Raw genomic sequence first — 27,930 nt, 5'->3', positions numbered from 1 at the left:
TGGTTGCCACATGCAATTAAAGACAGTGTTCCTCAAACTCTTGTTACTATGACTAGACCAGAGTCTTTCTTCTCCTGACTCTTTTTCTGTTAACTTTTAACAGACAATTTATTTGAGGTCAAAACAGTAGGTGTGCCGTCTCCAGCTCCAAGAGAGCCCAGTGTGATTTTGATAAAACTATTTCAAACTCCCATGAAACCACTTACACACAGATCCACAAGCTCATTCACAATCACGGCGCACACTGAGAGTATCATTAAACCCACTTATCACCCCTTCTCAATTCCCTATAATCCACATCATGACTCCCGAACCAGCAGGTGCCTGCCAGAGCTTTGGCATGGCAGCACCTTGGATAACAACAAGCACAGATGCCAGGCGTAGACCCTGAAAAGCCCCTTTGCCAACATGGCGTGGCCCGCAAAGCCGTGGCAATTATTTCAGTCTAACCAGATTAAGCTAATCATGTTATGTGCTGGTAAGGCGTAGCCGGGAGTAGAAATGAAGGGTCTTCTGTCCTGCTGTTGCCATGTGTCTGAAATACAAACACAGAGGTGATGCACTGCCGCTGTTTTCTACTGACCGAGTGGCTTTCCTTGTGACCAGTGCACTGTTAGTGTTATAATCTGTAATCATAATGCATAAGGATGCATAATGAGTCAACTTCTTCCACATCTGCGCTGCCTGGAAAGAAGGCATCATGGAAAGCAGACTTTGTTTTCCTCCAGCAAAGTCAGTTCCTTCTGCTAATAACAGGGCAGTCAGTGGATTGAGGAGAAAGGAGAGTCCAACTGATGCTCTGGTTTATCATTCAAGTGTCAGGCCTGGACTGAGATCGCACACCCCACAGCTGCTTTTCCAACACATTTCCTTTTAGAATTTATAAGTAGAAAAAAAGGGGGTGCTCGCGGTTAGAAGGTTGCTGTGGTTGGTATTCTTTGCAGTGACTAAATATTCTCCCTAAATGAAAATCCGTGTGAGAAGTCGCCCAGAAAGCCAACCACATGGCCAATCATAGTCCGGTCCTGCATGCGCTCACATTTAATGGAAGCCTCATGTTTGAAAGGCATGTTTCTTTTTAATCCCTGTGCAGAGACAGATTTTTTTTGTGTGTGTGTGTTTTTGGAGGCCTTGTCTTGTATTTGATTATTGATTGATTGATTGAGCTATAAATTCTGTAACTGCTACAGTCAAAGTAAAAAAAACCCCAAAATCCTGTAAAATGTATATGCTTTTCTCACCAATGCCACAAACTTGCCAGTGGTTTTAGAATACAATAAATGTCTTTCCACTGCATCTGATGCAACAAAACTAATACAGGTAATATGTTCAACAGGTTCGTAGCTTTATATATATATATATATATATATATATATATATATATATATATATATATATATATATATATATATATATATATATATATATATATATATATATATAAAGTGATTATGTTGCTTACAGAGGGTTTCGGTGGGCCTGAAAGTCAAAATGAAATGGAAACCAGCTGAGTGTGCATTATGGCACGCTTCTGTATACGTCATCATTGGGGTTCAAAGGATGCATGATGCAGGTTTCTCAAAAGAAAACCACTTTGAAAGACACTGCAGGAAACAATCGTACCCCCAGAGCTCCACTGCTCTGTTTGTTCTCCAGCTTTGCCGAACATTAAGTCCACAAAACCAACAGGAAAAGGTCTGGGGGAGCTAAGGTGGTGCAGAGCAGAGGATGAACAGCATGCTTCAGACAGATGTTTAACTGGAGGGGGGGAGCATCAGGCGGCTTCTCCAAATAGCAGCACAATATTACACATTTTGAGGACAGAAAGCGGCGGTGAGACAAAGGGGGGGGGCAGCATGAAGAAAAGAAAGAAGCAGTTTGCTTCTTTTATAGATTTTGTTCTACCAATCAAAGCCCCTGCTTCCATTTTGGGTTCATATTAGCAAATATTGGGTAATCAGACGTCCCATCTGGTCACAATGTTTTGCATTAACATTGCTCCTCTTTTGTCTGTTATTTTATCTGCAGCCAGAGGAGTTGGAGGCTCTTCATTCCCACACTTTCCGGGTGAAGACTTTCAAAAAGGCCAAACACTGCAGCGTTTGCAAACAGACCATAAACCAAGATGGACTCGTCTGCCGAGGTCAGTCACCTGTTTTGAAACTTGACCTTAGTAGTTGTGCATCCTCTGTTTATATGTGTGTGTCAGGCGCACATTGGAGATCATTTTTTGCCCTACTATGCTGATGTATAGGTGTCTTTTGGGATGCAGTGATGCATCCCAGAAGCCAGAGAGGGCAGAAAAACAATGGTTCTAGTCTGGTGTTTATTATTGTTGATTTAACTAACATTCCAATAGTGGTGTTGACGATTGACATTGTGCAGGATTCTGTGATCTTTGTAGGAGTCAGAACAATAGAAACAACAATTCAGGCTCAGACCAACACATCCATGAAATCTGATTTGAAACACAACCCTGTCCTCTTTCTCAGAAAAAAAACAAAAACACTGTGTATGGCACAGAGCAAAACCGACCAACAACAATTAAATTGGAATGCTTATATCTGCCCTTTGATTGGTGTTATCTTAACCACATGTAATAATATCCCACCTCCCACATTTGCCCTTCTATTTCTTTCATAGATACTTCAGAATTACAGAGGTATTTGAATGGAATGGTGTTATGATGACAGTTCACCCATAAATCACAGATAGTAGGATTCTGGGCCCAAATAAGAACAGCTTGGGCTTGACATTTTATAGGTCAGATACTTCACCTTATTAAAGTTTTATGCTCCAGTGATGCATTTATTATCATGATTTTTGTGGTTTGATTGGTGAAATTATTAAATATCTGAAAAAACAACAACTAATAAATTGTGCTATATGGACATGTGACAATGGTTTTTGACCTGAATGGAGGATGGGCAGCTTTCCTGGAGATTCGATTTCTGCAGGAATTGCATAGTCAAAGTAACATTTGCATCCAATCTAAATGGTGTCATTACTCTATAAAGAGTGTGGCAGAACCAACACCAATAAATTTTATAGTGAATGCTCACAAGTGGGTGAATTCAACATCTTTTATAAATATATAGCCTCCTGAAACAAATTTGTTGATCGCTCATAAACTGCTTGACAGATTTTCATTGAACTGAATGTAAGCTCAGTGGGAACCACTGAAATGTAGAGTAGATCCGAATAAAGGGGTGGATCTATGATTCTTTTCACATTCTGTACCAGTTTGAGAGCCCTGAGAACAGCCGTCGTAATAATGTTAAGTGAGAATTGGGTCTTGTTAGAGGTATTTGCTTTTGACCTTCTACTCTGAATCAGATTGAGATGTATTACAAGACAATCAACAATTGTAGGAAAGAATAAACTTTAATGCGGTCAACATTTCTTCAACAGTCTCCATTCTGTGAAGTAAAAATGACCCAAATGGACTAAATCAAAATCCAGCATGCTTGCCACATCATGTTTAGTGGAAATGTCTGTTTTCAGACAGATAACATCAAATGAAACCAGGTGGAAATGGCTGGTGTTTAGTTTGGCACGCTAAAGGGGAACATTGAGCTAGCGGCTTCCCAACTCTGACACAGGATGGGCAGACCTTTGAAGGCCACTGCTGAGAAAAACAAAGACCTTCCACCGCACACTGCTTTCGTTTGGACCGTAAAGTTTGTCGGAGGTTATTGTGAGTATTTAGACCTCGCTGTTGCATGTTTCGATCCACTGCTGCAGCCGGCCGATAAAACATGTGCTCTTTTCTACCTGCACGAACCCTGCGTTTAACGCTGTAATCTACCCGCCGAGCCCAGGTGTTGTTGTCGTGCGGTGGGATGATTGTCTCAATAAAAATAATTGAAATTGGCACGTTCGTCTCACATGCTCTGTGCAACAGATGACATATTTGTTTTTTTACCTTTAAATTGACTTTATTACAGAGTCTGAAAGTAGTCTGAACCAGAATGATCTATTAAATTCATGGAAAATAAATCATACCCCCCAATATTTCATAAACAAGCAATGCCTTACTAAAGTAACACAAAACTGACTGAGCTGACTGCTTATATACCTGTAATACTTCCATGAATTTCTCAAGATGTTCCCATCACTCTATCCAGGATAAATAATGCTTGTGTCTGCTAACAGTTAAATGTTGTTATAAAATGGAGCAGCACCTGGGACCACTGTCTGAAAGAAAGAACTAAACCATCATAAAGAGGCTGATGTCCAGTCTGAGTTAGTTTAGTTCGATTCATCCCTCTTGTGTGTGTTTGTGTGTGTTACTTTCATTGTCCCATGATTAACTTTACTATCCCTAACCCAGTGTATTCTCAGAATTGGATACAGAGGTCAAAGTAAACAAGTAATATTTTATTTAAGTGTTGGAATACTCCTGTTTTTCACACATTGAGATAAGTTAAGTAGTTGCAACACAGCTATTGGTGTGTTTAATTTTCTGTGGCTCTGGAGGAGGTTCGTCATGTCTGGACAAATAACCATGGTGATGTAATCAGGATAATATGGAGCTCTTTTTGGAGAGATGACACAAGAACAGCAGCAACGGCCATTCTTTACCTCCATTGCTGATTGAAAATAAATAAGACATCTGCACACACATCAGGAAAGTTCTCGTGAAAATCAACAGGAATCCAGATCGATGTTTATCGTGATGAGAAGAAATGTGTGAGGAGAACTTTCTGTCATGATGTTCTCGTCCTTCATGCAGACGCCTTGCACCAGAGTGCAGCACTTCCTGTCTAATGCTTTTGTTTACAAACACTCTCCAGTCACATGGTCTCGCCCTGACAGGAGCTCTTGGACCCCCCCCCCCATAGCAGGTCTGACTTGTGTTGACACGCTACAGTGAAGGCATCCAAAACTTTGTATCCGAGCAACTGCTTTCAATAAAATGGACCCTCTACTGAGGGGTATTTTTGGAGATCTTGCCCCGAGGACAGGAACTGACTTTTGTGTTCATTCACTGTGCAGGAGTTCAGGACAAATAGATGGTTTGTATGCAGGAGCAGATCATTAGAGTTCTGCTGTGATTTTAAAAGGGAAAGTACGACTTAGAATGTGATGATAGTTGACTCAATATGTGATGCAGTCATAATTATGCCTTTTTTTTATTTTACTTGAGTTTGGCCTCTCAAACTGAAGAAACAGGCAGTTATTTGTTGTATTTTTTATTTTTTATTTGCTTTATAACAGCTGCTGCGGTCAGACATCACAGCGGGCTTTTTCCAACTTAAACCAACCTTCAAGCAAATCTACACACAAATCACTTTGAACTGTTTTCATGTGACAGGTCACTAGCGGTTCACTGTTGTGACATGTCTTCAAAGACCAACCAGACACACACCCCAGGGGCAGGTGTGTGTCTGGGTGAGTGATGGCCAGCGCAGTAGCTCATGTGTCAGACACACATGCAGAATCAGCTACGCAAAGATCAGGTTTGATGCATTGATCTTAGAGAGAGAAAACTAATGTAGGCCTAGTTTAATTACATGTCAGCAGACCAGAACCAATCACACACACACACACACACACACACACACACACACACACACACACACACACACACACACACACACACACACACTTGCATGTGGAGAATCACCAACAGTGCCTTTCCATGCTGTTGTCATTATCCTAATAGGTGAAGCAGATGGATGACGATGACTACTGGCTTTCTGTAGATGACGGTTTATGAATGTCTCCCGGTCTAATATCATTATCCTAATCTGCTAAACGGAGCAGACAAGGACTTTCCACAAACCCTGCCAGGAGACAGAGGCTCAATGGGCTCAGTCAGAGTGAACTCCAGACATATTTGTGCCGATTTTGAGAAATTCATGCCTGGGAACCTTTGCTCTCATCTTCCTGCACATCACTTCCTGTCTGAGATGAACATGCACACAACTATCACTCACGTTACGGCTGAAATGAATCTGTAAAAGACAGTGAAATATGATTTGTGGCGACCTTGAAGCGGAATCAAAAGCCCCAGTGCTGTTATTACAGTAAGAGAGCCACCTGTTGGAAGAAATAAGACATTACAACCGAGGTGCAGTTAAAATATTATTTTCTACAACTTTTGTAAGAATAGAATCATTCTGGTTCCAGATCATGATTCTAAAACTGTTCAGTATATTTTAACCAAACTTTGAACACACATTACATATCACATTGCTCTAGTGAGTGCTTCATAAGGAAATCCAGATGAATTCTAAGTAATTTTATTTATTAAGAAAAAACCTTAGCTTTCTTGTGGTTTTTTTGTGCTTTTAGATGATATTTTGGGGATTAAAAATATACACTTTTTTATTGAAAAGTTAGTTAAACGTAGTTAAGAGGCTGGGGTTTACGAATTGAGCATATCAGAAATTATACAATGTAAGGACTGGTAAGTAGACATAAATGAAATTATCTTCAGCTTGAATTAAAAATTACCCCTTGTGGGTACTGTAACTGCCACTAGGAGGCAGCACAGTCCGTTATTACTCATGGAATAAGTCTCTGTCCATCTCCTGTTTACACTTCAAATGCTGTCAGCAAAATCCTCTAACCTGATCTTGTGCACACTGTTTTGTCCAAACTTGTCAGGCTTCCTGTTGTATTTGTACATCAATTTCTATGTTTTTTTCGGGGGGTGGGGGGGTGGGGGTGGAGAGCTGCAGCTTGAACCAACGGAAACATCTATTTAATCAAACAAAATGAGACTAAAACCCACCGACACAAAAACAAACAGAAACGTAAACAAGGAGAAGTCGTGTTTTGTCAGGTTGAACCACATGAATGACTCGAACTGACTGACACGGGAACCCTCTCACGCCCCACACTAGGAAAGCTTCAGCAGCTGGATAAAAAGGTGGGGCTTCACCCATAGAAACCCAGCACTGGCAGGGATTTCAGCAGCAGGAGACGTGTGGGCTGAACAACAACACCCCTGTATGAGTCACATGATGAATACTGTTGAGTGACAATAATTACTAATGTTAATACTACTCCACAACAGAGTGCATCCACACATAAAACAGGCCTGTTCATGTCTGATAATCAACTGTCAACCTCTGTGGATCTTCTCCTAACATGCCATGAGGAGATTATTGGATGCAAAATGTATTTACAGCAGGGCTAATGAGGAAATGGGGACCAATTGAGTAGCCGATGCTACTCTGGCCCCTAACCTTTCCCATTATTGTGTTTGGTTCCATCTGTACATTTCTCTTCCCCTTGTTGTTCTTCTTCATCCTCTCCCATTCCTTGCCCCCGTCCTCCTTCGTTTTCCTTCTTCTCATGCATTCAAGGTGAGCTTGCTTGAGCACTTCCTCTTGCAGATGAGGATTTGTTTGCAATTTAAAAATGAGGAGTAATTCCAATTAAGCTTTTTATTTTTATGGAGCATTCCTCATAAGAAATAAAGATGACGATTGTGTAAAAGTAATTGCTTGTCTGTAATCACGACTGCTAGTATTAGCATCACTAATACGACTGGTGTCCTACACCAGCTGGAAGACACCTAGTGGTTAAATCTGACCACGGGGTTCTTCCACTTGTTACCAAATCGGATTCAAAATTTTCACAAGATTTTTACATTTTTCCTCCTCTCTGAGCAGAAGGGAATGTAAGCACGTGTTGGTGTCACGTTTGTCAGAAAAGAGAAAAAAGGGAAATGAGAGAGATGGAGAGAGTGAGAGTTAAGGGGGGGAGGAAGAGGAAATTGTCCAGCCCTACCATCTGATTGTGTTGTAAGGGGTCCAGCCCAGCCCTGTGGGAGTATACACTCATTCCAAAGGACCAGGGGGAAGGAAATCACCCAGCCTAAGCCCCCCCCCCATGTATACCACACCACAGACGTCGACTCAGATAGCAACTGTTGCTCCACGTTCCTCATTATCTCTTTGTTTTGACCGACTCCCACCCCTGCTGACCACTCTGGTGATTCATCTGAGCAGTTGTTGCAGCCCCACTGTTATTCAATCCTTCCATAATATAAACTAATTCTCTCCAGCATCTTCAGGCATCTCGTTTTCTCTCATCTTCCTCTCTCCCCGTCATCACTCTGCTTTCTCTCCCCACTTCCTTCCTTCCTTCCATCCATTGCTTCAGCATGCACGAACATTTCTGGTCTGTTTATTCTCTCAACGTTCCAACTTCCTAAGAAGGTAAAGCTCTCTGGGCTCAGCGGTTTCACACCCAATATGGAAGTCCTGCTTCTTCCCATGTGGCCCAGGAGTGATGTTTACTGGGGAGTCACGTGCTGGGAACGGCGCTGGACGTGCACATTCTTATCAAGCAAACAACCGTGTTTGAATTTCGCATGTATGAGAACATTCCATGTGACTTGTGCCATCTAGTGTGTTAGTAGTACATTATCCAGGCCCCATTGCTGCAGATAGGGCATGCCAAAAATCTGACTGTTCCATTTCATCCATGCAGCAAGGAGAAGCTGAGTAGTTTTCTTATTTTATCCATTTATTGAACAACTGTTGTATGCCTGCATCTGCAAGTGAACCTTCACATTGTCTGGATTCCTCGACAGGGAAGACCTGACGTCTCAGCTTTTGGGTTTTAGCTTAATATAAGGTGTTTATTTCTGACAACCTTTCATTTGCCCTGTGATGCAGTGCGTAGGTCACATGTACGGAAGGACTCCATTCAATTCTACCCTGGGAACCAGTTTTATAATTGTATATCCTGGTCGTACTTCATGGTGCCAACCACATTTGAAGGTCTCTAATTAAGAAGTCAAACCGGCTTTCAGTTGTTACCCCCCATAGTACCAATATAGTCCTACGTGTGCTGAAATAGAAATGAAACTGCACCGTGAAGTAATTACATATTTGCTTTCAAAAGGAGTTTTTCTGGTCCATACATAAGATGGTGAGCATCATTCTCCAGTATCCCAAATATCAGCTACAGTATTGATAAATGAAGACATTCACACTTGACTGTGTGAATGTCTTCATGATCACATATTACTTGTAAACAAGTTTTCTCAAAATTCCTGAATGACAAGATAAAGACAGGCAACATCTGAGGGTAAGGTTCCTTCTAGCGGTTGGTTGACCTCTAGCTGCTCTCAACACTTAACCTTTAACTCTGACCCAGACTATAGGCTCATTAAGCAGCAATGTAGTCAATAAAAATGAAAGGCCAAGTCCATAAATACCTCTGTAGAAAGATTATGGCCAACCCATGTCTATGGAAGGTGAGATAAGCGTTGATAATAATTTAGTAAACCTAATAAAATCATCAGTGGTCAGACTGACGTCTTGGCGTCTAAGAAAGATCTAATCTCAGGTCTAGACTTGAATCTAATGTCAATGCTGCCGAATTAATCACAAAGAACATGTGAGAATATTTATGAAATCATGCCTCCTCTTCACCTTTCATGAATACATGTAATACTTCAGTCCTCTCTGCCGGTTTGTGTTTCCTGATTGAAATATATTTCATAATCATGTGAGAGAACCAAGTTTCAAATAAAAACATTGTTTTTCTGAGATAAGAAACATTACGGGAGTGTAGGCTTGAGGAAAATGAAATATAACAGACGTGATCTCCGTTGGTACACTATGTGAGGATTGGCCCCTTCCCAAATGCGTATCAATGACTTAACAGCTCATAACAAAAGACATTCCACTTGCTTTAAAACTCTGGCTCGACACAGGAACTCATTACATAAGGTGTAGTGCGTTCCAGCAAAAGCAGAGCCTTCTCCTTTATTTGGGAAGCTTACGCCTCTGCATGCTGAGCTGCGTTTTTGTTCTCCGTCTTTCGAGGAGATCTGACAATTTATGAGCTGCTGGTCCAGGTGTTCTCCTCTGTTGACCCTGATTTGTAGACCCAGTGGGAGACCAGAGAGCGAGCTCGGGGTCGAAGGGAAGCAGCGATTGTTGAATTTCAATAGTAGAACAATGAATTCCATCCTGTTTGACCATGTTTTTTCATGAATTCATTCCCAGTCTTTCTCCTCTATGACATGGACATCTATGAGATGTTCTAAAAGTTATTTTTTAAAGACTCTAGAAGCTATATTTACTATTTGCTTGTTAATAGTTTCAGTCTGTCCTAGTGGGGAACACACAGACAGCTCCCCCACAAGTACCACAGAACTTTATAGCATCTTTCAGACGCGACTGATTTGTTTCTTTCTCATGGTTTTCATCAGTGTCATTTCCACATGAAGCAGCTGTCAGGTACCCCAAACCCACTGTCCAGGACCAGATAGCAGACCCAGAGTCAGCTGAAGTATCTTATCTTGCAACTTGCAAGATTCATAGTTCTCCTCATTTTTTTTTTTGGCTGCCCTGATTTTTGGTAAAATCAACAAAATGTCTTCAGAGATTTAGGGATGTTCTTTGTGAACGATTCATGTGATCCACTTGTGGTACATTGATGTCTGGTGCTAACAAGAGTGGAAATATCATAAAGGGTTGAGCGTTATCAATATTAAATTTAGGTTCCAGTGCTAAAGAGCTAATTTTAGCTACCAGGGGTCAGACTGTGGCACACTGGTGAAGTATGTGTCAAATCATTCACTGCTGTTTGTAATTTAAAGGTCCTCACCTGATCATGACCTTCAGAATAATCATACCCAGACACCAGATCCTGAGCAAATAATGATTCCAGCAAATAATGACTGAAGTCTTTGATAAGGAGACCATGTTGAGCGGGACAACAGCAGATGATGATTGACTTTGACCACAGAATGAACACCCTGTGGATTCTGAGTCAACAGCTTGCCTTTTCACACTGCTTTGACAAATACTCTGTGCTGTAAATGACGCTGGACGACAGAATTATGAAATCTTCTCAGTGTTACGGAGATTTCTAAGAAACTAAAAGTTAATTTTCTTGTTTTCTGTTTTGTTTTGTTTCCTAGTTTGCCGAATAGCTTGCCACAAGAAATGTGAGGTCAAGGTAAGTGGGAAAGTTGTGTTATTTTATTTTAGAGTTCATCTGAATGTGTGATGTTATCAGTGTTCAGTTTCTGTGTGTGTGTGTGTGTGTGTGTGTGCACATACATGCATGCATGTTGTTGTAGGTGGAGCTTGGGGAGTTTATGTTGGGCAAAAAAAAAATTTGGAGAATGTCTAAACAAGTCCTCCGTGTACCAGAATATGTTTATGTTGGAAAACACTTGCGTCTTGGAGATGGCCCCATGTCTAAAAATAAGAGACCTCTGGATGGAGCCATCGCTTGATTCATCATGTTTTGGAAAGTCAAGCAGCAGGCTTAAGAAAATGGGAGGAAAGAAAGATGAAGTTCCTGCAGGTTTTCTGGACAGAGGGAAGGTTGTGTGTATGTGTGTGTCAAGGTGTGACTGCCATGGGACATTTACAGAGGATTTGCCCCAATAAGCACAAGCACACGCCCTTCATCTGGTATTCTTTATTGGAATAGGTGCTGTTTGCCAGCTTTTGCCCAGTAGGAAATGCCAGGGGTGCAGAACAGGCAGACCATGTTAAATCCAAGGTGGGGCTCAGAGCAGCGCTGCAGGACGGGTTTTATTGGGTTTTATGTTAGCAAACAAAATGAATGATAAGCCCAACCTGTAGCACCTTTCTTCTTTTCATGTGGACATCAGCCTCGAAACTTTACTCTTTTTAAAGTCCACCAGGAAGGTTCACCAAAAAGACAGTGGTGATTTTTTGCACACATTTAAATATTTTTAACATAGGTGTCGAAGATATTGGTTGCATTTAATGAAATCATAGGACCTGTTGTATTTCTCTGCATTTTATACTGCTGTACTGAAGAATAAATTCACATTTACATCACTGTGTATCTTGTATTTCTTCAAAACATTTGAAATTTGATGAAGTCAGGGGTCAAATTTTAGTGGGAGGAGACCAAAGGAGCTCTAAGATCTTCCATCTCAAGAAATCACAGAAGCATTTCCTTTTCCAAACATTTCAACTACAAATGTCAGTGTGTTGACGGGAAGCAATTTGCGAGCAAGCCTGTGGTAAAAAAAAACAACCCAAAAAATCCAAGGGAGTGGGCAGGACGGGGTCAAAACTTGATTGCTATCTACACCCAGTCTGACCTGACAGATTGTTGTGTTTTTACATTTTTATGACACTTTTTGAAACACAGATTAAGATCCTAAATTCCTGAAAATAACTCTTAGCTGGAACTTTTGTAGTTACACACTACAGTAATAAATCTGTATTTACACAAGACAAATGTGTTTCCTATTTTTAACCAGGCACCTGCATACAAATTATCAGACCTGTGTTTGTGTGTGTGTGTGTGTGTGTGTGTGTGGATGTGTATATGTGTGTGTGCGCCTCCCACCCTTGTTTGCTCACAGCTGGTTGTGAAAAATACTTGAAAGCTTGTCAGTAAAATTTGACTCCAGGGTGATGGCAGCAGGGATTCACACGGTACATCAGTTCATGTTTATATGGCAAAGTTCTTCCTTGGAATTTCCAAGCTCTGTGTTGACATGGCAACATTTCCGAAATCATCTGTGTTCACACGGATCCGCGAAAACGACAGAAAATGCATTAGTATTCATGTCAGACCCATAGTTAGCAATGGGACCATTCAAAATCAACACCAGCATGTAGAGGGTAACGTGGATTCCATCAAGGATCAGCTGAGGCTTGGATTTCACAGAAGGACAACGATCCAAGACCTCAACGTCCACTAAGGCATCGTTTCAAGAGTCGTTGATCATTCCAGGGCAGTCACGACAGCCACCTGACTGGAATGGCATATATTTGTAGTACGTGGTTACAACAGAGAAACCCAGGCCTTTCTCCATGATGAGATAAGATTCCACTGACATGCTCCCAGAGACTGATGTCTGGATGTGCATCATGTTTACGACAGGAAGTAGCAGCTAAAGGGTCACCATTGAGGTTAGGATTACTTGGAGATGGCGGTAGTCAGTAAAAGTAGCATATTCTGTATTATTCGACTGGGAAAAGACTTGTAATATATTTTATTAAGCTGTTAAATCTTTTTCGTCTGATTTGGTAACACTACCTAATATCCATTTGTAATGTTTTCCCCATAAACCTAATATGGAAGGAGTATTTGTCTTACAGCAGTAAGCAGTAAATAAGTTAGTGTCTTTTGAAGCCTGGGATGGAATTGGAATTCTTTTTTTTAATATTGACTGCTGCAAAAGACTATATCTGATCTCTATCTCTATATCTTGATGTATTGGTACACTTCTGGCATGTCTTCACCGCAATTATTACAAATCAGTCAACACCTACTTAATAAAATAAAAAGTCTGTACCTAATTTTAGCATTTAAAGTTATCAGTCTTCCAGTATGTCTGATGTCATATTTTATGACTTGATCGCTCTGAAAATCAAATGTGCAATCGCCGTCATCAGTTTTAATAAAAGTGCTTAATCATTTTAAATGGAACACCAAGCGCCAAGGAACAATAAAATCTAATAATATTTCGCAACAGCTTTCTGAAATGGTTCCATCTATCTCTAATATTTTTGGACTTCTGGATTGGAAACGTCTCAAGGAAAACACCACTAGAGTCTGGTTCTGAAAACAGATTGTGTAACCTCATATTTATCTCAAATAATGACAGTAAACAGGATTGGATATGAAGAAAAGGTGCATAGCAGGCCAACACTGATATCAATTCTGATATCGTGTACTGATCAATGCTCAAAACTCTTAAGTAAAGCCCTGATCAAACTCAAACCTGGTAACGTCATTACCACTAACACCGTCACACTCTAATGGTTTGGTAACACTTCCTCTGAGGAAGAAGTCGAAGTGCTGAAATACACTGATTGGATTTCGCTGATCCTTCATTGCCCATGAAGTTTGTTTGTAGAAGGAAGCTACCATGTTTCACCGCTAATGAGGAGGGAGGTCTGAGAAAGCAAAGCTGGAGAACATGAACACTATCACTCCAACAGCTTTCATTCTCCACTCTGTAATGATGAAGCATTTGTTTTCATTTGTCTCAGCTCCTACAATTCTCAGCACACATGTTCGGAAATTGCGGAGGAAAAATCACGTGTTTCTTTGTGCATGCCCTCCTCCGTACTTCACTTATGTTGTTTCAGATTTGTTATTTGTGACCCTTTCAGTTCCTTCCATTGAGCTCAACATGCTCGTGAATGTACGAGCAGTCTTTCTGCTTTTCCTCTTTCAAAGTGAAAAGCTGCAATAAGACTTTCTTTTAACTCTTTATTAGGTCTAATTAAACTGGTATAGATGTTTACTTTAATCATTAAGTTATTATTTTCATTCATTAATTCATCTTCTTATCCACTTTACATTTCTGTACTGTTTCCCAGTTGTCAATATACTGGATAAGATACCACCGTCTTCAAGCAAGCATGCTCTCTGGCAGTGCGTCCATGCCAGTGGCAACCGCTCCCCAACATTTTTAACATTTCTGAGTGATCATCTGGAGATTAAAAATGCTTGATGTGCTTTGAATAATGCAGACCATCTCTCTCTCGCCTCCAAGTCTTTGACTCATCCAAACACCTGCGTCCAGACGTGAGGTGGATTTTTGAAAGAGAACATCAGGCCTGCAGATGGCATTCCCCTTGTAAAAGTGAAGCTTTATGGTACTTTGCTGGCACCAGGTGACACGCAGCTAGAGTCGGTCTTTAATTAGATCCATCCAATCTTCCATTGGAACACTTGGGTCAGATAAAGCTCAAGCAGAAAACAGAGTCTACAAATAGTCTGCAAATGATGCCTACAAATAGTTGTTTTTTTTATAACTAGCAGTTCAAAGTCAGGACAAGTCTGTCAGACTTTAAGATATTCTACCCGTTGAAACTCAGTGAAAGCATCACCTCCTCACCTGCGGTACTTTAGAGTTTGGGTAACTTGTAATTTATATGCTGCAGTGGAAAGACGGTTTTCACAACAGTGGACACACCCAGTTTTTCCCCCATAGCTGTAACCTTTTTATTTAGCACCTTCATCAACCTCATCCTCCGTCCCAGTGACTTTCATAGATTTCACACACAGCTGAAGAGCAGAATCACATCACGTTGATGGAAAGCTGTGCAAGTTGTGTCAGTGCTGCAGAACGCCGGGAAAGGCTTTTCAGGATCACGCGGACTTTATAGTCCTGTCGCTGTTGCACTCGAAAAAGAACATCAGCTGAGTTGTGTCAACTATTACACGTTTATTCTGTTCTGTGGTCACGCTTCTTCCCTCAGACTAAATTCAGTTTCTGTTTGTCCCTCAGACGGCCTTGATAAGAGGTACTTCCCTCAGACGCTCGCTAATGCTGATGGTTTGGTTTCTACTTACTACGTACTTGTTTACTGTGTTTTTACAGGACTGTAATCACAGAGGTAACTTCCATATAAACACTTCACGCCAGAGAGTAGTGGTGGGTAACTAACTCTTGACTGTTGACTGGAAGTTCTGCCAAGAATCAATTCATGTTAAATCAGTTGGTGCCAGATTTCTTGGCAAGACAGAATACCGTTGGACAAAAACAGAGAAAGAAATTAAATAATGTTAATTAAATTAAATTAAATTAAATTAAATTAAATTAAATTAAATGTCTAAATAACATAAAAGAAGAAAAAAAAATCAACATTTTGTCTTCTTTTTTGGAAAAGAATTCCCCTCCATTAAAGTTTATTTAGTCCATTATTCTGCTGATACCCCAAATGTTTCTTATCCAAATGGAGTAAAATATTGACAGCCGTTTGTCCAAATGCTCTCATGACAAACTTCCCGTTTGGCTGTCATTGTAACACGTTTGGTAATTTCTTTCAGAGAAAGAAAAATATTCAGTTGCATAAATGTCAACCAATAAACCGTGCGGCTGTGGCTTCAGTGGAAATTGGAGTTACAGTAGGAAGGGGAGTGGTGGGCAGGGTGAACTCCTTTTAAGAAAACACACAAGAAGCCATAGCAACAGTATATACTGTATATTGCTTGCTCATAGTCAGATGAAAAACAGTCTGAGCTAGCAGCTATGAAGCTAATGGAATTAGCAGTCACAAGACGGACACTCACTACTCTGCCCTTTTGACAGCGGGCATCTGTGGGAACAATGTGATCATTTTTACGACCTCTAAGGAGCTCGTATAAATGCTCTAAGTCTAGAGCTCTCACCAATTCTCTTCCTAATTTTAGTTTCACCAATGTTTTATATAGTATAACGTAAAGACACTTAAAGACTGACTTTGAGCATGTTGGTCATGCAGTTCTGGAAGAATGCATTTTTAAGGCTGCATTGTCCTATCATTTGAGACGTTGTGGACAGCGGAACAAGTTGGAAACGCTGAAATACCTTCACATGTTACCAAATGTCTGAGAGAACGGAGCCAACTTGGTGTTGCCGCCGTGTTTCTGGCCACCTGGGGGTTAATGACAATAAAGCTGCAGACTGTTAAACTAAAGCATGGAGGAGACTTAAGCCAAAACACTCCCAAGAGTCAGATGATAGTTCTCTGTGGGCTTGTGGAACATATTTAATTCTTCGTTAACACAAGAACATTGATAAATGCAGCTTCAGCTGTGACCTCAAAAACAAGAAGATGTTGTTTTCTTCCTAAATATGAACTTACTATGTTTGGCTGCATTAAGAAAAGCGGAGGTTTATTCTAAACCAAAACCAGGCTGTCTGTTCTTCACTGTTATAGTGTATGATTGAATGGATTACACAATGAGCGGAGGCTTGTGGTCGTGTATTTAGTAACTGCATGGAAGCGACATGTGCATAGATACAGTGGGAAAACAAACAGGAACGCCCAGTCTTTAACATGATGGAGTAATCAGGAGTTGCTGGAAAGAATGTCAGCAATGGGCCAAGTGCAGGCAGGAGACATAGATGGAGGGAATAGTAGAGGGGAGTTTGTAGATTTCATTTCACCGTCCCCCAAAACTTGCTTTTGAAAGGTTAACTTTTTGTCTAGCAGTTGCTATGTAAATTCCCTAGCCTTCCCTGACCGCCATAGCAGTGACTTCCACATCCTGGTTCTGTGCCGGAGGACTGGATGTTCAAGATTCCTGCAAGAAATCTTTTTAAATCAAAGTGCCAATTTCTGCACGTCGCACAAGCGTCCAGTTGTGTGTCGGCACCATCCAAGAGAAATATCCATGTTGAGTCTGTTTTGTATGATGCGTGAGGGTTGTGTCAATGTTTCCCTAGACGCTGGGGGAACAACGATCCACTCGACTGGTGTTTTTGGTAGAGCCTGAGTCAGATTTAGGAAACTGTACCTTCCAAAGACAAGCTTTCTTTCCATTTGTCCTTCCCTTACTTTCTCACTCTTCCGTCATCTTTTATCATCACTACTACTTTGTTGATTGTGTTTTTCGTTTTGCACACTTTTCTCTGCTCCTGTTGTTTAACTAACAGCAGACTATTCTTTTATCTCTGCTTTGTCCAGTTTTGCACCCAGCAAAGAAAATCCAGTCTTTGTCTACTCATCCCCATACTGATGGAAAGTCCCCTAAACATTTTGGAGCTTAACAGAAAAGCAGCAATGCAGCATTTTACTTAACCACTGAGTGAGATAATACTTGTTTGGAATGATAGAAAAGCAACAAAGAACAAATAAAAAAAGACTAGTCTTCCAAATACAGGGTGGGGCCCCGGTTGCGCCATACGGGGCGACGTTACGGTCCTTGATTTTTTACTCATCATAGGGGTTTTGTGCTGCTCTTCATCTGGCCCGTCACCCAGGACCTGTTTGCCAAGGGAGACCCTAGCTGGATCATAAAGCCCCTGACAACATAGCTCCTGGGATCATTCGGGTACTCAAACTCCCCCACCCAATAAGGTGGCAGCTCTTGGAGGGGAACAAAAATACATTAATACATGTCAGTAAAATACATTATTTGTGCATGCATAATTGCATTGACAATAATAATATTGTGCATGTACAATAATAATGCATTATTGTGCAACAAGATTTGGCCTGTGGTTTGAAATTAAGAGATGTTTTTAAAGATGAAATCTTCATGTTAACTTAGAATATCCTCCACCTGAGGCAAGGTGTGATATGAGCCAGTAATCCTGTGTAATCAATTAAAATGTAATCAATGAAAATCACACAGTTGTGTGCAGTAACACAATGGGATGTGTGTCAATGCTTTTTTCTTAGAGGCTCCGATGGAGAGTTCATCTTGTGATGATGAAACCAGGACTACTGAAGACTTACTGTATGTCAAAGCTAATGTTAATTTTTAAAAATGTTTTCATGATTTTCCTTCAGAATTAGGTGAGAGACATTTATTTGTAAATTTGAAGACCAATAAAAGTCCAGATCTCTGTTTGTCCAGCCAAGTACAGGAAGGATTAATTCATGAGGTGAGTTGTTAAAGAGACCTGCTGATGTTTCTGCACCTAGCTACTTTTGGACATTCCAACTTTTCAGCTTAATTGCAAACTTTCCTGTGAGCGAACTCAAAGCCTGTTCTGACAAAAAGAGGTGTTCTCAGTCCCATCAACACAATTTTCCTTTTCCCTGTCTGGGAGAAGTCCGACCAATCATAGCTTGAGTCAGGTGACGCAGACCAGATGATGACAGGAGTACGGTGTGTCAAAACCAAATGTGTGCGGCTGCAACAAACCACACCTTGGTTCGGACATTCAGGTGTGAAGCACCCTTTGTGTTTGAACCCGCCTTATTCAATTTAAAATGTAAGCTTCTATTTGCTAATACTAGTAGCCGTGTGGGTCACTAAGGTTTTCCTCTCATAATGTTGGTGTGACTACAGCGTGGGATCACAAAAGCTAAGACACAGGAAATCTTCCAGACTAAAAGAGATTTGCCTTGAATGCAAGTAGATAACTTTCCCATAGTTTGAGACATTGCTGTCATGTTAAATTCCATTGCGGTGAGTGTGATAACTCATACCTGCATCAACAAACCTGCAATAAAAGAGGAATTCGGATCAGCCCGGTCCCAACATTAAAGGTTAGCTTCTAACCCTAATGTGTTGTTCTGTTTCTGTAAACCATATGTCTCCTGTTCGGCAGCCCTCCCTTCCTTCCTGGCCCTTTGTCATTAGCAGCAAATTAAATAACACTCACTGAGCTGACATCTGTTGAACACAGCTTCAGCTTCAGGTGCTACCTTTCATGTAATTACCAACATCAAAGATGGTGGCCTTTCCATATTGTGTCATAATGCTCTACAAGTTAGCGGCCGGCATTCTTGTGTAACGTTCTGTTGTCTGCCACCGGATAACAGCTGGTGAGGTTGTCAAAATAATCTGAAAATGTCAGGATGCTTACTTTACCATGATTGTAATCGTGATCACTCGCTTTACACAGAGTTTCATCAACTCAATTCAGTGTCGGCGCTTTCTTCAGTTGTTTCCAGCAGCTTGAAGCAATGTAGAACAAGAACAGAACTCCGAAGCCTCTGCCTTCCATTGACTTTTACTGCTGTGCTTTTTACTTTTTCAAGATGGGGTTGGAATAATACTTTCCTATTGTGCTAATTTTTTTTTTCATGACTTGATGTAAAGGTCTTTGAAATGCTTTTTTAAATTATTCATAGGAATTAAAGCACTGTATTTTAGCAGCCATTAAAAGTCTTTCTGAATTGGCTTATATTTCACTAGTCTCTACAAAGCTTTCTGTGTTTCCGGTCTTAATCTTAATTTGACATACATATTATTTTATCAGCACAGTATAAGATATACTATCAGTCAGCATCCAGTGGAGTGAGTCTGAGGTATGAATCTCCATGCTGCTGTTGACACAGTTGAACTTTGGAGTTGCCATGAAGTCAATGGATTCATTCATGGCTCCTTCTCTCTTCTTACAGTTCTAGAGCGAGTGTGTGGTATTAAAGTACGAGAGGGAAAGTGAAGGAAGGAGGGAAAGAAACAGAAAAAGGCGGGTGGAAAAGGGGGGGCGACTCATATTTAACCTGTAACTTGAGAAGCTGATAACAAGGAGAGTATGAAGAACGGACTCACGAGGAAGGAGTGTGTGTGAAAGAAGGACAGAAAAAGAAAAGAGCTGTGCTTTTATTTCCCCTCGGCTCCCCGTCCCATCTTCCCCGATCTCCCTGGGAAAATTCAGTTAGACATTTTTTCTCCTACTCATGTTTGGGAGGAGGGCGAAACTGTCCCAAACAAGAGGGAGGAGAAAAGAGAGGGAAAGAGCTAAAGCTCATAGACATACTTCTCCTGCTTATTCAGCGTTGAGTGCTGCACCGTGCCGTTTCCAGTTGTTGGATGTTAACATTTGCCTTGGTTTGCACTTTCTTCCCACTGACACGCTCACGTACGCTCTTTAGTCATTTGTTCGCTGGTTTTCTTAGAGGAGGAGTGAGGGAGGGAGAGACACTTGCCAGACACACTTGCCAATTCTCTCTCTGTCTCACTTGTACACTCCTCCTGCCCTGCGTTGCACCAAGGTAAAAAGTGAGCGGATTTAGCTGTAGCTGGTGGAGCCTCTCTGCTGCACAGAGGCGGAGAGGGAAAGGAACGATGCAGCACTGAAACACAGATAAATCTGAAGAGTGAAAGAGGGGACACACACACACAGCGAGACAGGATGGCCACCGCAGTGTTTCAGGTAAGGAGTGTGGTTTGTTAGAGGGGAATGAAGCTGATGTCTGTCTGGAATTGGACTGCCTGGTTGTGTTCCCTGTCCTGTGTTTCACAAATGTTCCCATTAGGGTCATGCTTTACTTGCTTCGGAAGCTCGGAGTGTGATCATGCTTAAGCTGACTTAGGTACTGTAAGGTTAACAATTCTAGGTTTGTCTAAGTAATACATGTGGATGTGCAATAGACAGTTACAAAGGAGAGGTACTGGAATCAACATGCATGTGTCCACGTTTCTAGAGAGCTTTTTTTTCCCGATCGGGCTGTAGTTGTATGGGTGGCAGGAATGTGCATCAATAAGCATTTCAAGTATAGAATATGTGAATTTGTGTATGTAAAGCACTGCTTGTTTTTGTAATGCTTGTCTCTGTGTGTGGTCTCATTAATTCATCATGCTGTGTGGATGGTGGTCCATGATGACAGATGTAGTTCTTTTTTTGTGAGACTTCTCTTATCACAATATTATGCTTTACAATATTGCATTGGTTCTGTAAAATCCCTATTTATGGAATCCAGTTGTTCACAATCATTTTTAAGTGAAGAATACATAAACTACATCATAAAGTGTCTTCACATCATATTTTTTTGACCCAAGCATTGAATCAAATTTCTAACAAATATAATCCCCTCCACCTCATATATGAGGTTCTAGAATCCCCTAAAGGACCTCGAATGAGTAGCTGGTGTTGCCCATAGTATTGCAGCATATCTTATGATAAAAACTGTATGGTCACATTTTCTGATCACGTTCACATTCTGTAAATTGTCTTAGTGCTTTCTAAACCGGAACTCAAAGTTAACATTTTAAAAGAAAGTTTCAGCCAATGGCTTATCAGTATCAAGAATTATCGTTTTTTAATTTTTTTAAAATGTAAACCAGGAAGTTCATGGACAAGAAAACTTTGGTGATTTTGGTTTACAGCATGTTCTCAGCTGCAGGGTTTCACAATAGTACCTTGCAAAGGTTTTTGCATGCAGGGAAAAAAAAAAAAATTGCCGTAGGCATGACAAAACCTGACAGCAGTTGGGGAATTTTTGGCATGTACATTGACTACCTCCAATTTACTGTACAGTTCGAAGAAAAACAAAGGACATAGTGTGAAATCATAGAATATCCCAAAAAACCAGGTAGCCCTGTAATGCTGCAAACTTGGTTGTCCCTGACAACCGTTCCCTCTGGTTTGCTGGATTGTGCATGTATTCTTGAGCTGCCTTTTCCACAAAACACTTCTTAGGGTTAATTGATATAGAAGCCTATCACTACCCTCTTGGGTTGTGTTAATTGAATTAAACTGTTTATTTAGGAAAATAACTAATTGCCTGAGATGGTCTTGTCATAGTTTCCCTTGAGAAGATTGTGTGAATTGCCCACATTGCTCACATGGTCCTGTGCTGTGGCTTTTAATGGCCCCATTGTAAAGTTACTACGCTTTTATTTACAGAAAGGGAGGCAAAAAGAACAGAACAATTAAAAGATATGTGGTGGGGATGGTATTGCATTTGTAAAACAAGGCAAGTTTTGAGCCCGTAAGCATGACACAGTTGAAAATGCAGAGGCTACAAGTCAGATTACACTGACCTAAAACACGTCTGTAAGTAGTGCAGAAGCTAAATATAAAGAAACATCTTGTGTATCCCAGATTTTAGATTGGATTGTGCTCCCTGTGTTGACAGGTTTATGAGTTAAGAGTCGATCAGGCTAAGTTTGAACTCTTGTTTTAAAATTTAGGAAAGTAGAAGTTAGATTTTCATTAAACGTGGATATTCCTAACAGTAAAACAAACTACCAACAGGGAAATGGACTCATTTAAAACCACAATTTCCTCAGCAGAAGTAAACAGCTATCAAAGCAAAAGAATGCTATCTATGTTGTAATGCGACGTCAGAGTCGCCACGTCTGTGACCGACCGACATGCTCACTTGAAGAATTCCTCGTCCACCTTATGTAGCACAGCGTTGTCCAGCTCGAACAGCGCCATTATCCATAATGACTCCTAGTTATGTGGGAATGGAGTCCCTCCAGTGGCTGAGCGCCCATGCCGTACCAGATTTCAGAGGAAACATTTTTTCTCATTACCATATGACAGGGAAACAGTGCTCTAGTCAGCCTACTCCAGGCAAGTCATGATAGATGCCCTAGCTCAGTCACTCAGACTCCCACCCATGCTGCTTTGACAGACACATTGGAAGTTTTGGGAAAGTGTGTGGTGAGGGAGTGTGTGTGCTTTTTTGTGTGTTCCTGGGATCAGGGATTAGGCAGCGGTCCATGACCGTCAAACCACCAGCATGCATTGCCGTGCTTCTCTGCTGATGTAATCTGTTCTTCGTGTGTGTCTGTATCTGTGTTTCAGATGTAGCTTAAGCTCCTGGGTTATGACTTACTGTATATTACTATAGATAGATAGTAGGGTGGGTAGATAGGCAGACAGACATGTTTCACTTCACAGCCGGTTGATTTGAACATATATGAAGCTGCTCTTATTTAGCCCAGGGTAACAAGGATCATAACAACTAACAACTTATACCAGCAAGACATATGAAAACCCATCAACGAGGATAAACCACTCTCATTTATGCACCAAGAACAACAGAATACTTTCAGTTTGGTTATTGGGTTTTGTTGTATCGAGTTCTTCATTTGTGCATCAAATTAGCATTTGCTTTTCAGACTTTGTGTGTTGAAAAGTTTGATTCTCAATGAAACTTTTACCCTGCCTGTAATGACTGGGCCTTCAGTGACAACTCGTGCCAGCACATATAGAGGAAAACTTTCTGCAAATACCACTGCAGCAGACAACTTCCTTTTAGGACACCAAAAAAGAAGGAACATTACAGTGAAACATTTAGTGATGGCTAAATGACTCCTTGCAATCAAGCTCTAAGTATTGTATAATGGCCCTTAGTCTCATGAAGGATGGAAAAAATAAAGGCTTTACATTTTTATCCTCATTCATAGTGACAACACCAAGGCTTCCCCGTCAGACTACCAAAACCTATATACAGTACTCTGTTTCCATCATAGCTGCAAATTTAAAGGATGTGACGCAGCAGTGTTTCAGGCATTTTGAATGGTAAATAAATGGATCCCAGCACAGGAAGCCAGGAGACAGTGTTTTCAGCATCATCCAAAAGGTTCTATTCAAACCTCATATTTCACCCACACTAGTTAGCTTATCATGGAGGTCATCGTATGTGTTTCTGACAAAGTGACTCTAAGAACCCTGGACTCCATCTTCCAGTCAGCATTAATGACGTGACAAGCATGATTGCATGAGTCTGATGAGGTGCTGTTGGTTCAGGGTTAACTGAGGAGGAGGGTGAGGAAGATCAGTGCAACGTGTCAAATATGGTGCATGCACAGGTAGCCGAAGGTGTTTCATCCTGTAACTTTAACCCATGTATAGTTTCAAAACTCTCAAATCAGATCAGCTTTTATATACATCACATATGACATTACTGTGCAAGACCTCTTTTCATATTTATTTTAATTCTGGAGGGCATCAATTCATTGTAGAAGTTCAAGTTGGAACAGTGGAACCACCAAAGATAAGGAATGAAGAGATTGTAAGCTGTTTTTTTCTTGAGTACACCTTATCCCGCCTCGCCTGTCAATCAAATGCTCAAGTTAAAAAGTAATCATCTGCACTGGTATGTATAGCTGGTATGCAGTCAGCTGCGCGGCTGAGAGGGAGGTTTTCTCTTCATTCAGACTTAATGTCTCTCTGAGGAATGTTTCTTTCATGTGGCCAGAAGCCCTCATCTCGCCGTTTGCTTTTCCTGGTTGATCGATTGGGATCCGATCTTAGATCAGAAAGAGGGGAAGATGAGACGTGTTTGGCCCAGACAAAATGTTAATAGAGTATTTATCTAGTGTTTCAACCAAAGACAGTGATGATGTATTCACTGCTGTCTAAATGCTTTAAACACAAATATAATGGCTTAATGTTTATATCCAGCTTGTTTATGGTTTATTAATGGTGGTGTAGATTTTCCCTTCCAGGATGTGATATTCACATTTGCTGTAGTAATGGTTGTGCTGGCGGCATAATGTATCTTGCACTACTGGCAGGTTCTGATTACGCTGATCTGAGAATGCATTTTTCTAATACATATTTAATGTCAAAACTGTGGTCAAATCAAGGAAGAACAAAGAATCTCATACTTCCCATGTTTGATTGTACATGCATTGCACAGCAGAGGAAAACTCTTCAGGGAAGGAGATGTAGATTAAGAAGAGCTGATGAGAAAGACGGGGAAAAATGTCGGTGGGATTAAATGTGAAATCCAAACCTGTGCATCCATCTGGCATCGGATACAATAATGTGTGTGGGTGTAAGGGTTTGTAAATTCTATGAAATCCTTCCCTCTAAAGGAATTTTCTAAATTATAAATCTATGCTGAATATCAACATGGTTGTGTTTGATTGTTGGTTTGGTTATGGTACCAGAAATGATCATCATAACCAACATGATAAATCCTGCATTCGTCAGTATACACGCACACCAAATATTAATATGATAGCATATAAATCAGAAAAGAAGAATACCGTGCTATGTCTTTTTCCTCTGAATGTCTCTGCTGTTTATGTCTTTATCCTGGTTCCTAACATCTGCTGTGACTCAACAGATGTCCAATGACATCATGTGGAAAATGATCTCATCTTAACATTGTCACTAAGACAAAAAATAGGAAGATACACCAGGATTATTTCTCACAAGTTTTCACCCAGCCTGAGGTACTGAAGATGGTCTAAGCAGAAACAACCCAGAGACATTTCTCTATGCTGTTCTTAAAAAGAAGAAATATGAAATCAAAAGTTCTCATCTGACGACAAGCCAGCTCTCTCCAAAAAAGTTTAAATTAAAAAAAGAAAAACACCATTAAATGATTGTCTTCCCAACCAGCAGCCCAGATCGGAACTAAAACCAGAACGCTCATTGGATGCCAAGGGGCTAACTAACTTCCCCTCTCATCCCTGATTCTTTACGACAGCCTAATCTTCTCCCCCCCCACCACCAATATCCTCCACTGCTTGGCCAGGTGCCAGACAGTGAAAGCCATGTCGAATGTGTAAATTAGCAGGCTAGTAAAAACTGGGTCTTAGCTGAAGGAGCCTGGGAAGGAAACGTGACCCTCACTGTAACTTTTGGAACAAAAGAAACAAACCCTAACTTCTCCTGTCTCCACACCTTTAGTGCTGTCCAGCTTAGATGGGATGAGAATGAACAGGCAGTCTGACTGGATAAAACAGTCAGGGACATAGAGTCTAGTGGTCCCTTCATAAACAGAATAACTTCAAGTGTTAAGCTTTTAGCTTCATATGTGTTTCTGACTATTAATATTCATCTGCTGGAATATTCTGCAATTAATATCAATATTCATCTTTTTTAAAATCACAGTTAAATATTTAATTTTAGGGATAGGTGCTATTTACTTTTCACTTGAAATTAATATTTGGAACCAACAACTAGTTATAACTTCTTTTCAGTTTATTACTCACTTTGTGAAAATAAAATTATAGTTGTAATTACAGAAAAAAACCCAAAAAACAATCAGGTGGTAACACCAAGGAGGAGCATCTGGATTTATTTTTCAACTTTTTCACTTTACATAACTGGACTTAAATGAAGAAATGTCACAGAGCTGGAACTAATTGTTGAGCCTTGGCTGCATTTCTACAGACCATTCAGGTGAAATAATAGTCGAACAATCAAACTTGCTAAACTTAGGTAAGATTAACATTGATGTAATTGGTTATGGTATTAAATAGTAATACGAACACAACTAAAGGTAACTTTCTTGCACCACACCTCCCAGTATGTCCATATAGACTGGTGCTCTGGCACAGTCTGCCATCACAGCAGCAGATCAGCTTTCTGTTACTAGTTATGGCTCATAAATTGAATTTACACTAAATAGCTCTGCTGAGATGTACCAGATACAAGGACCTGGATAAACAAAAGCACTCAGGGAAACCATGTGTTTAAATCCCAGCGTCTTCTACGACCACACGTCCTAACAGGTGTCAGCAGTGGATACGTCCTGACCGGTGTGGCAATCATCTCGCTGCTTAAAGCCAGAATGTACTTTCCAAGACTTAGATTTATAGATGTAATTAAAAACAGAGACTTCAGCTGCTTGTTTACCCATATAATGAATCAATTCATCAATTGTTTCAGACTGTACAGCGGTCATTATATTAGCAAGGGTCATTATCTTAGCAAGGGTCATTATCATTTTCAGGACGGCGAGACACACATTAGTTATGTAACCTGACTGTGTCTGGAGAGTGTTAGCATGTAGCAGGAAGCATGTGAACGCTGTCCTGCACACTGATGATGTCTGGCATGGAGTTTGTCTGCAGGAAATGAGTCCTTGTTTATAGCCGTTTACACCAGTATGTACGGAATGCAGCAACACAATTATTCTTTATTATAATGCGCTCATTAGAATACTGTGATAGCATCAACACAAATTCTGGCCAGACCCCCTCCCCACGCACAGCAGGGCACGGACAAAGGCTTTGTCTAGATTTTAATGGAATTCATCATTAGCTTTGGATTTATTCAGCTGTTCTCCCCCCGTATTGATGTAAAAGGGTTTCACTGATCTGAATGTGCCCTGTTTGTGATGCTTTTTTTTTTTTTTTTTGCTTTGGGGTGGCAGTGGCTCAGTGGTAGAGCGGGTCGTCCAATGTTCCAAGATTGGCTGTTCGAGTCCCATTCTCGCCCCCCCAAAAAACACCACACAGACTGTGAGCTGACAGTGGGAGGTGTCAGCTCACCTCCGGAGCACTGCCGAGGCCCCTTGAGCAAGGTGCCATCCCCCCTTAAGAGTTGCTCATTTGGGCACACCAAGCAGGAGCTGCCCGCCACTCTACCGCCCCCTGCATTCGGACAGCCTAAAAAAAGGCTAAATGCTACACGCTCCTCAACCTGCTTTGTGTTCTTCCACCATTTGATTCATTTTAGCAATCTAGAGCATATTCCTCAGGTGGAGTAGCCCATCTCCCCACAGCTTGCAGGGTGGAGGCAACATCAGGTGGAAACACTGACCAGAGTCTGGAACCAAGGGGGCACTCAAAGTGTCAAGGCATCTGAAAGAAGAATGACATATCACTGTGCATGGACTGATAAGCCTAGGAAGGGGCTTTGGTGCAAGGGAGGGTCAGAATACTTTGTATTGGAGGTGAAATGAGCCAGATGGAGGTACAATATCCTGTCAGCTCCAGATACGCTTCATCAGGACAGACAACTTCTCTAAGACAGAGACACATTCCACTGAGATGGAATCAGTCAAGTTGGTGACCATACCAGTTGTAATAACAGTACCCTTAAAGTAATATTATCAATGAAGTATACTGCTC

The 27,930-nt window shown here is 40.9% G+C and overlaps 1 protein-coding gene across 14 annotated transcripts in view; it reads left to right on the top strand.

The window, feature by feature from the left end:
• tns1b (tensin 1b) overlaps nucleotides 1–27,930 on the top strand; it is a 133,547-nt gene that overhangs the window by 36,817 nt on the left and 68,800 nt on the right. For 12 of the 14 annotated variants that reach the window (XM_068328726.1, XM_068328732.1, XM_068328728.1 and 9 more), the window contains 2 exons: nucleotides 2,029–2,143; nucleotides 10,901–10,938. In XM_068328726.1, the coding sequence (XP_068184827.1) occupies nucleotides 2,029–2,143; nucleotides 10,901–10,938 (153 nt within the window). Of the gene's footprint in view, nucleotides 1–2,028; nucleotides 2,144–10,900; nucleotides 10,939–20,031; nucleotides 20,534–27,930 lie in introns of those variants that run through there. The other 2 variants (XM_068328737.1, XM_068328734.1) reach the window with 1 other exon arrangement.

Source organism: Antennarius striatus, chromosome 12, assembly GCF_040054535.1.
Source record: "Antennarius striatus isolate MH-2024 chromosome 12, ASM4005453v1, whole genome shotgun sequence".
NCBI lineage: Eukaryota > Metazoa > Chordata > Actinopteri > Lophiiformes > Antennariidae > Antennarius > Antennarius striatus.
This window is presented reverse-complemented; position numbering and strand designations above follow the sequence as displayed.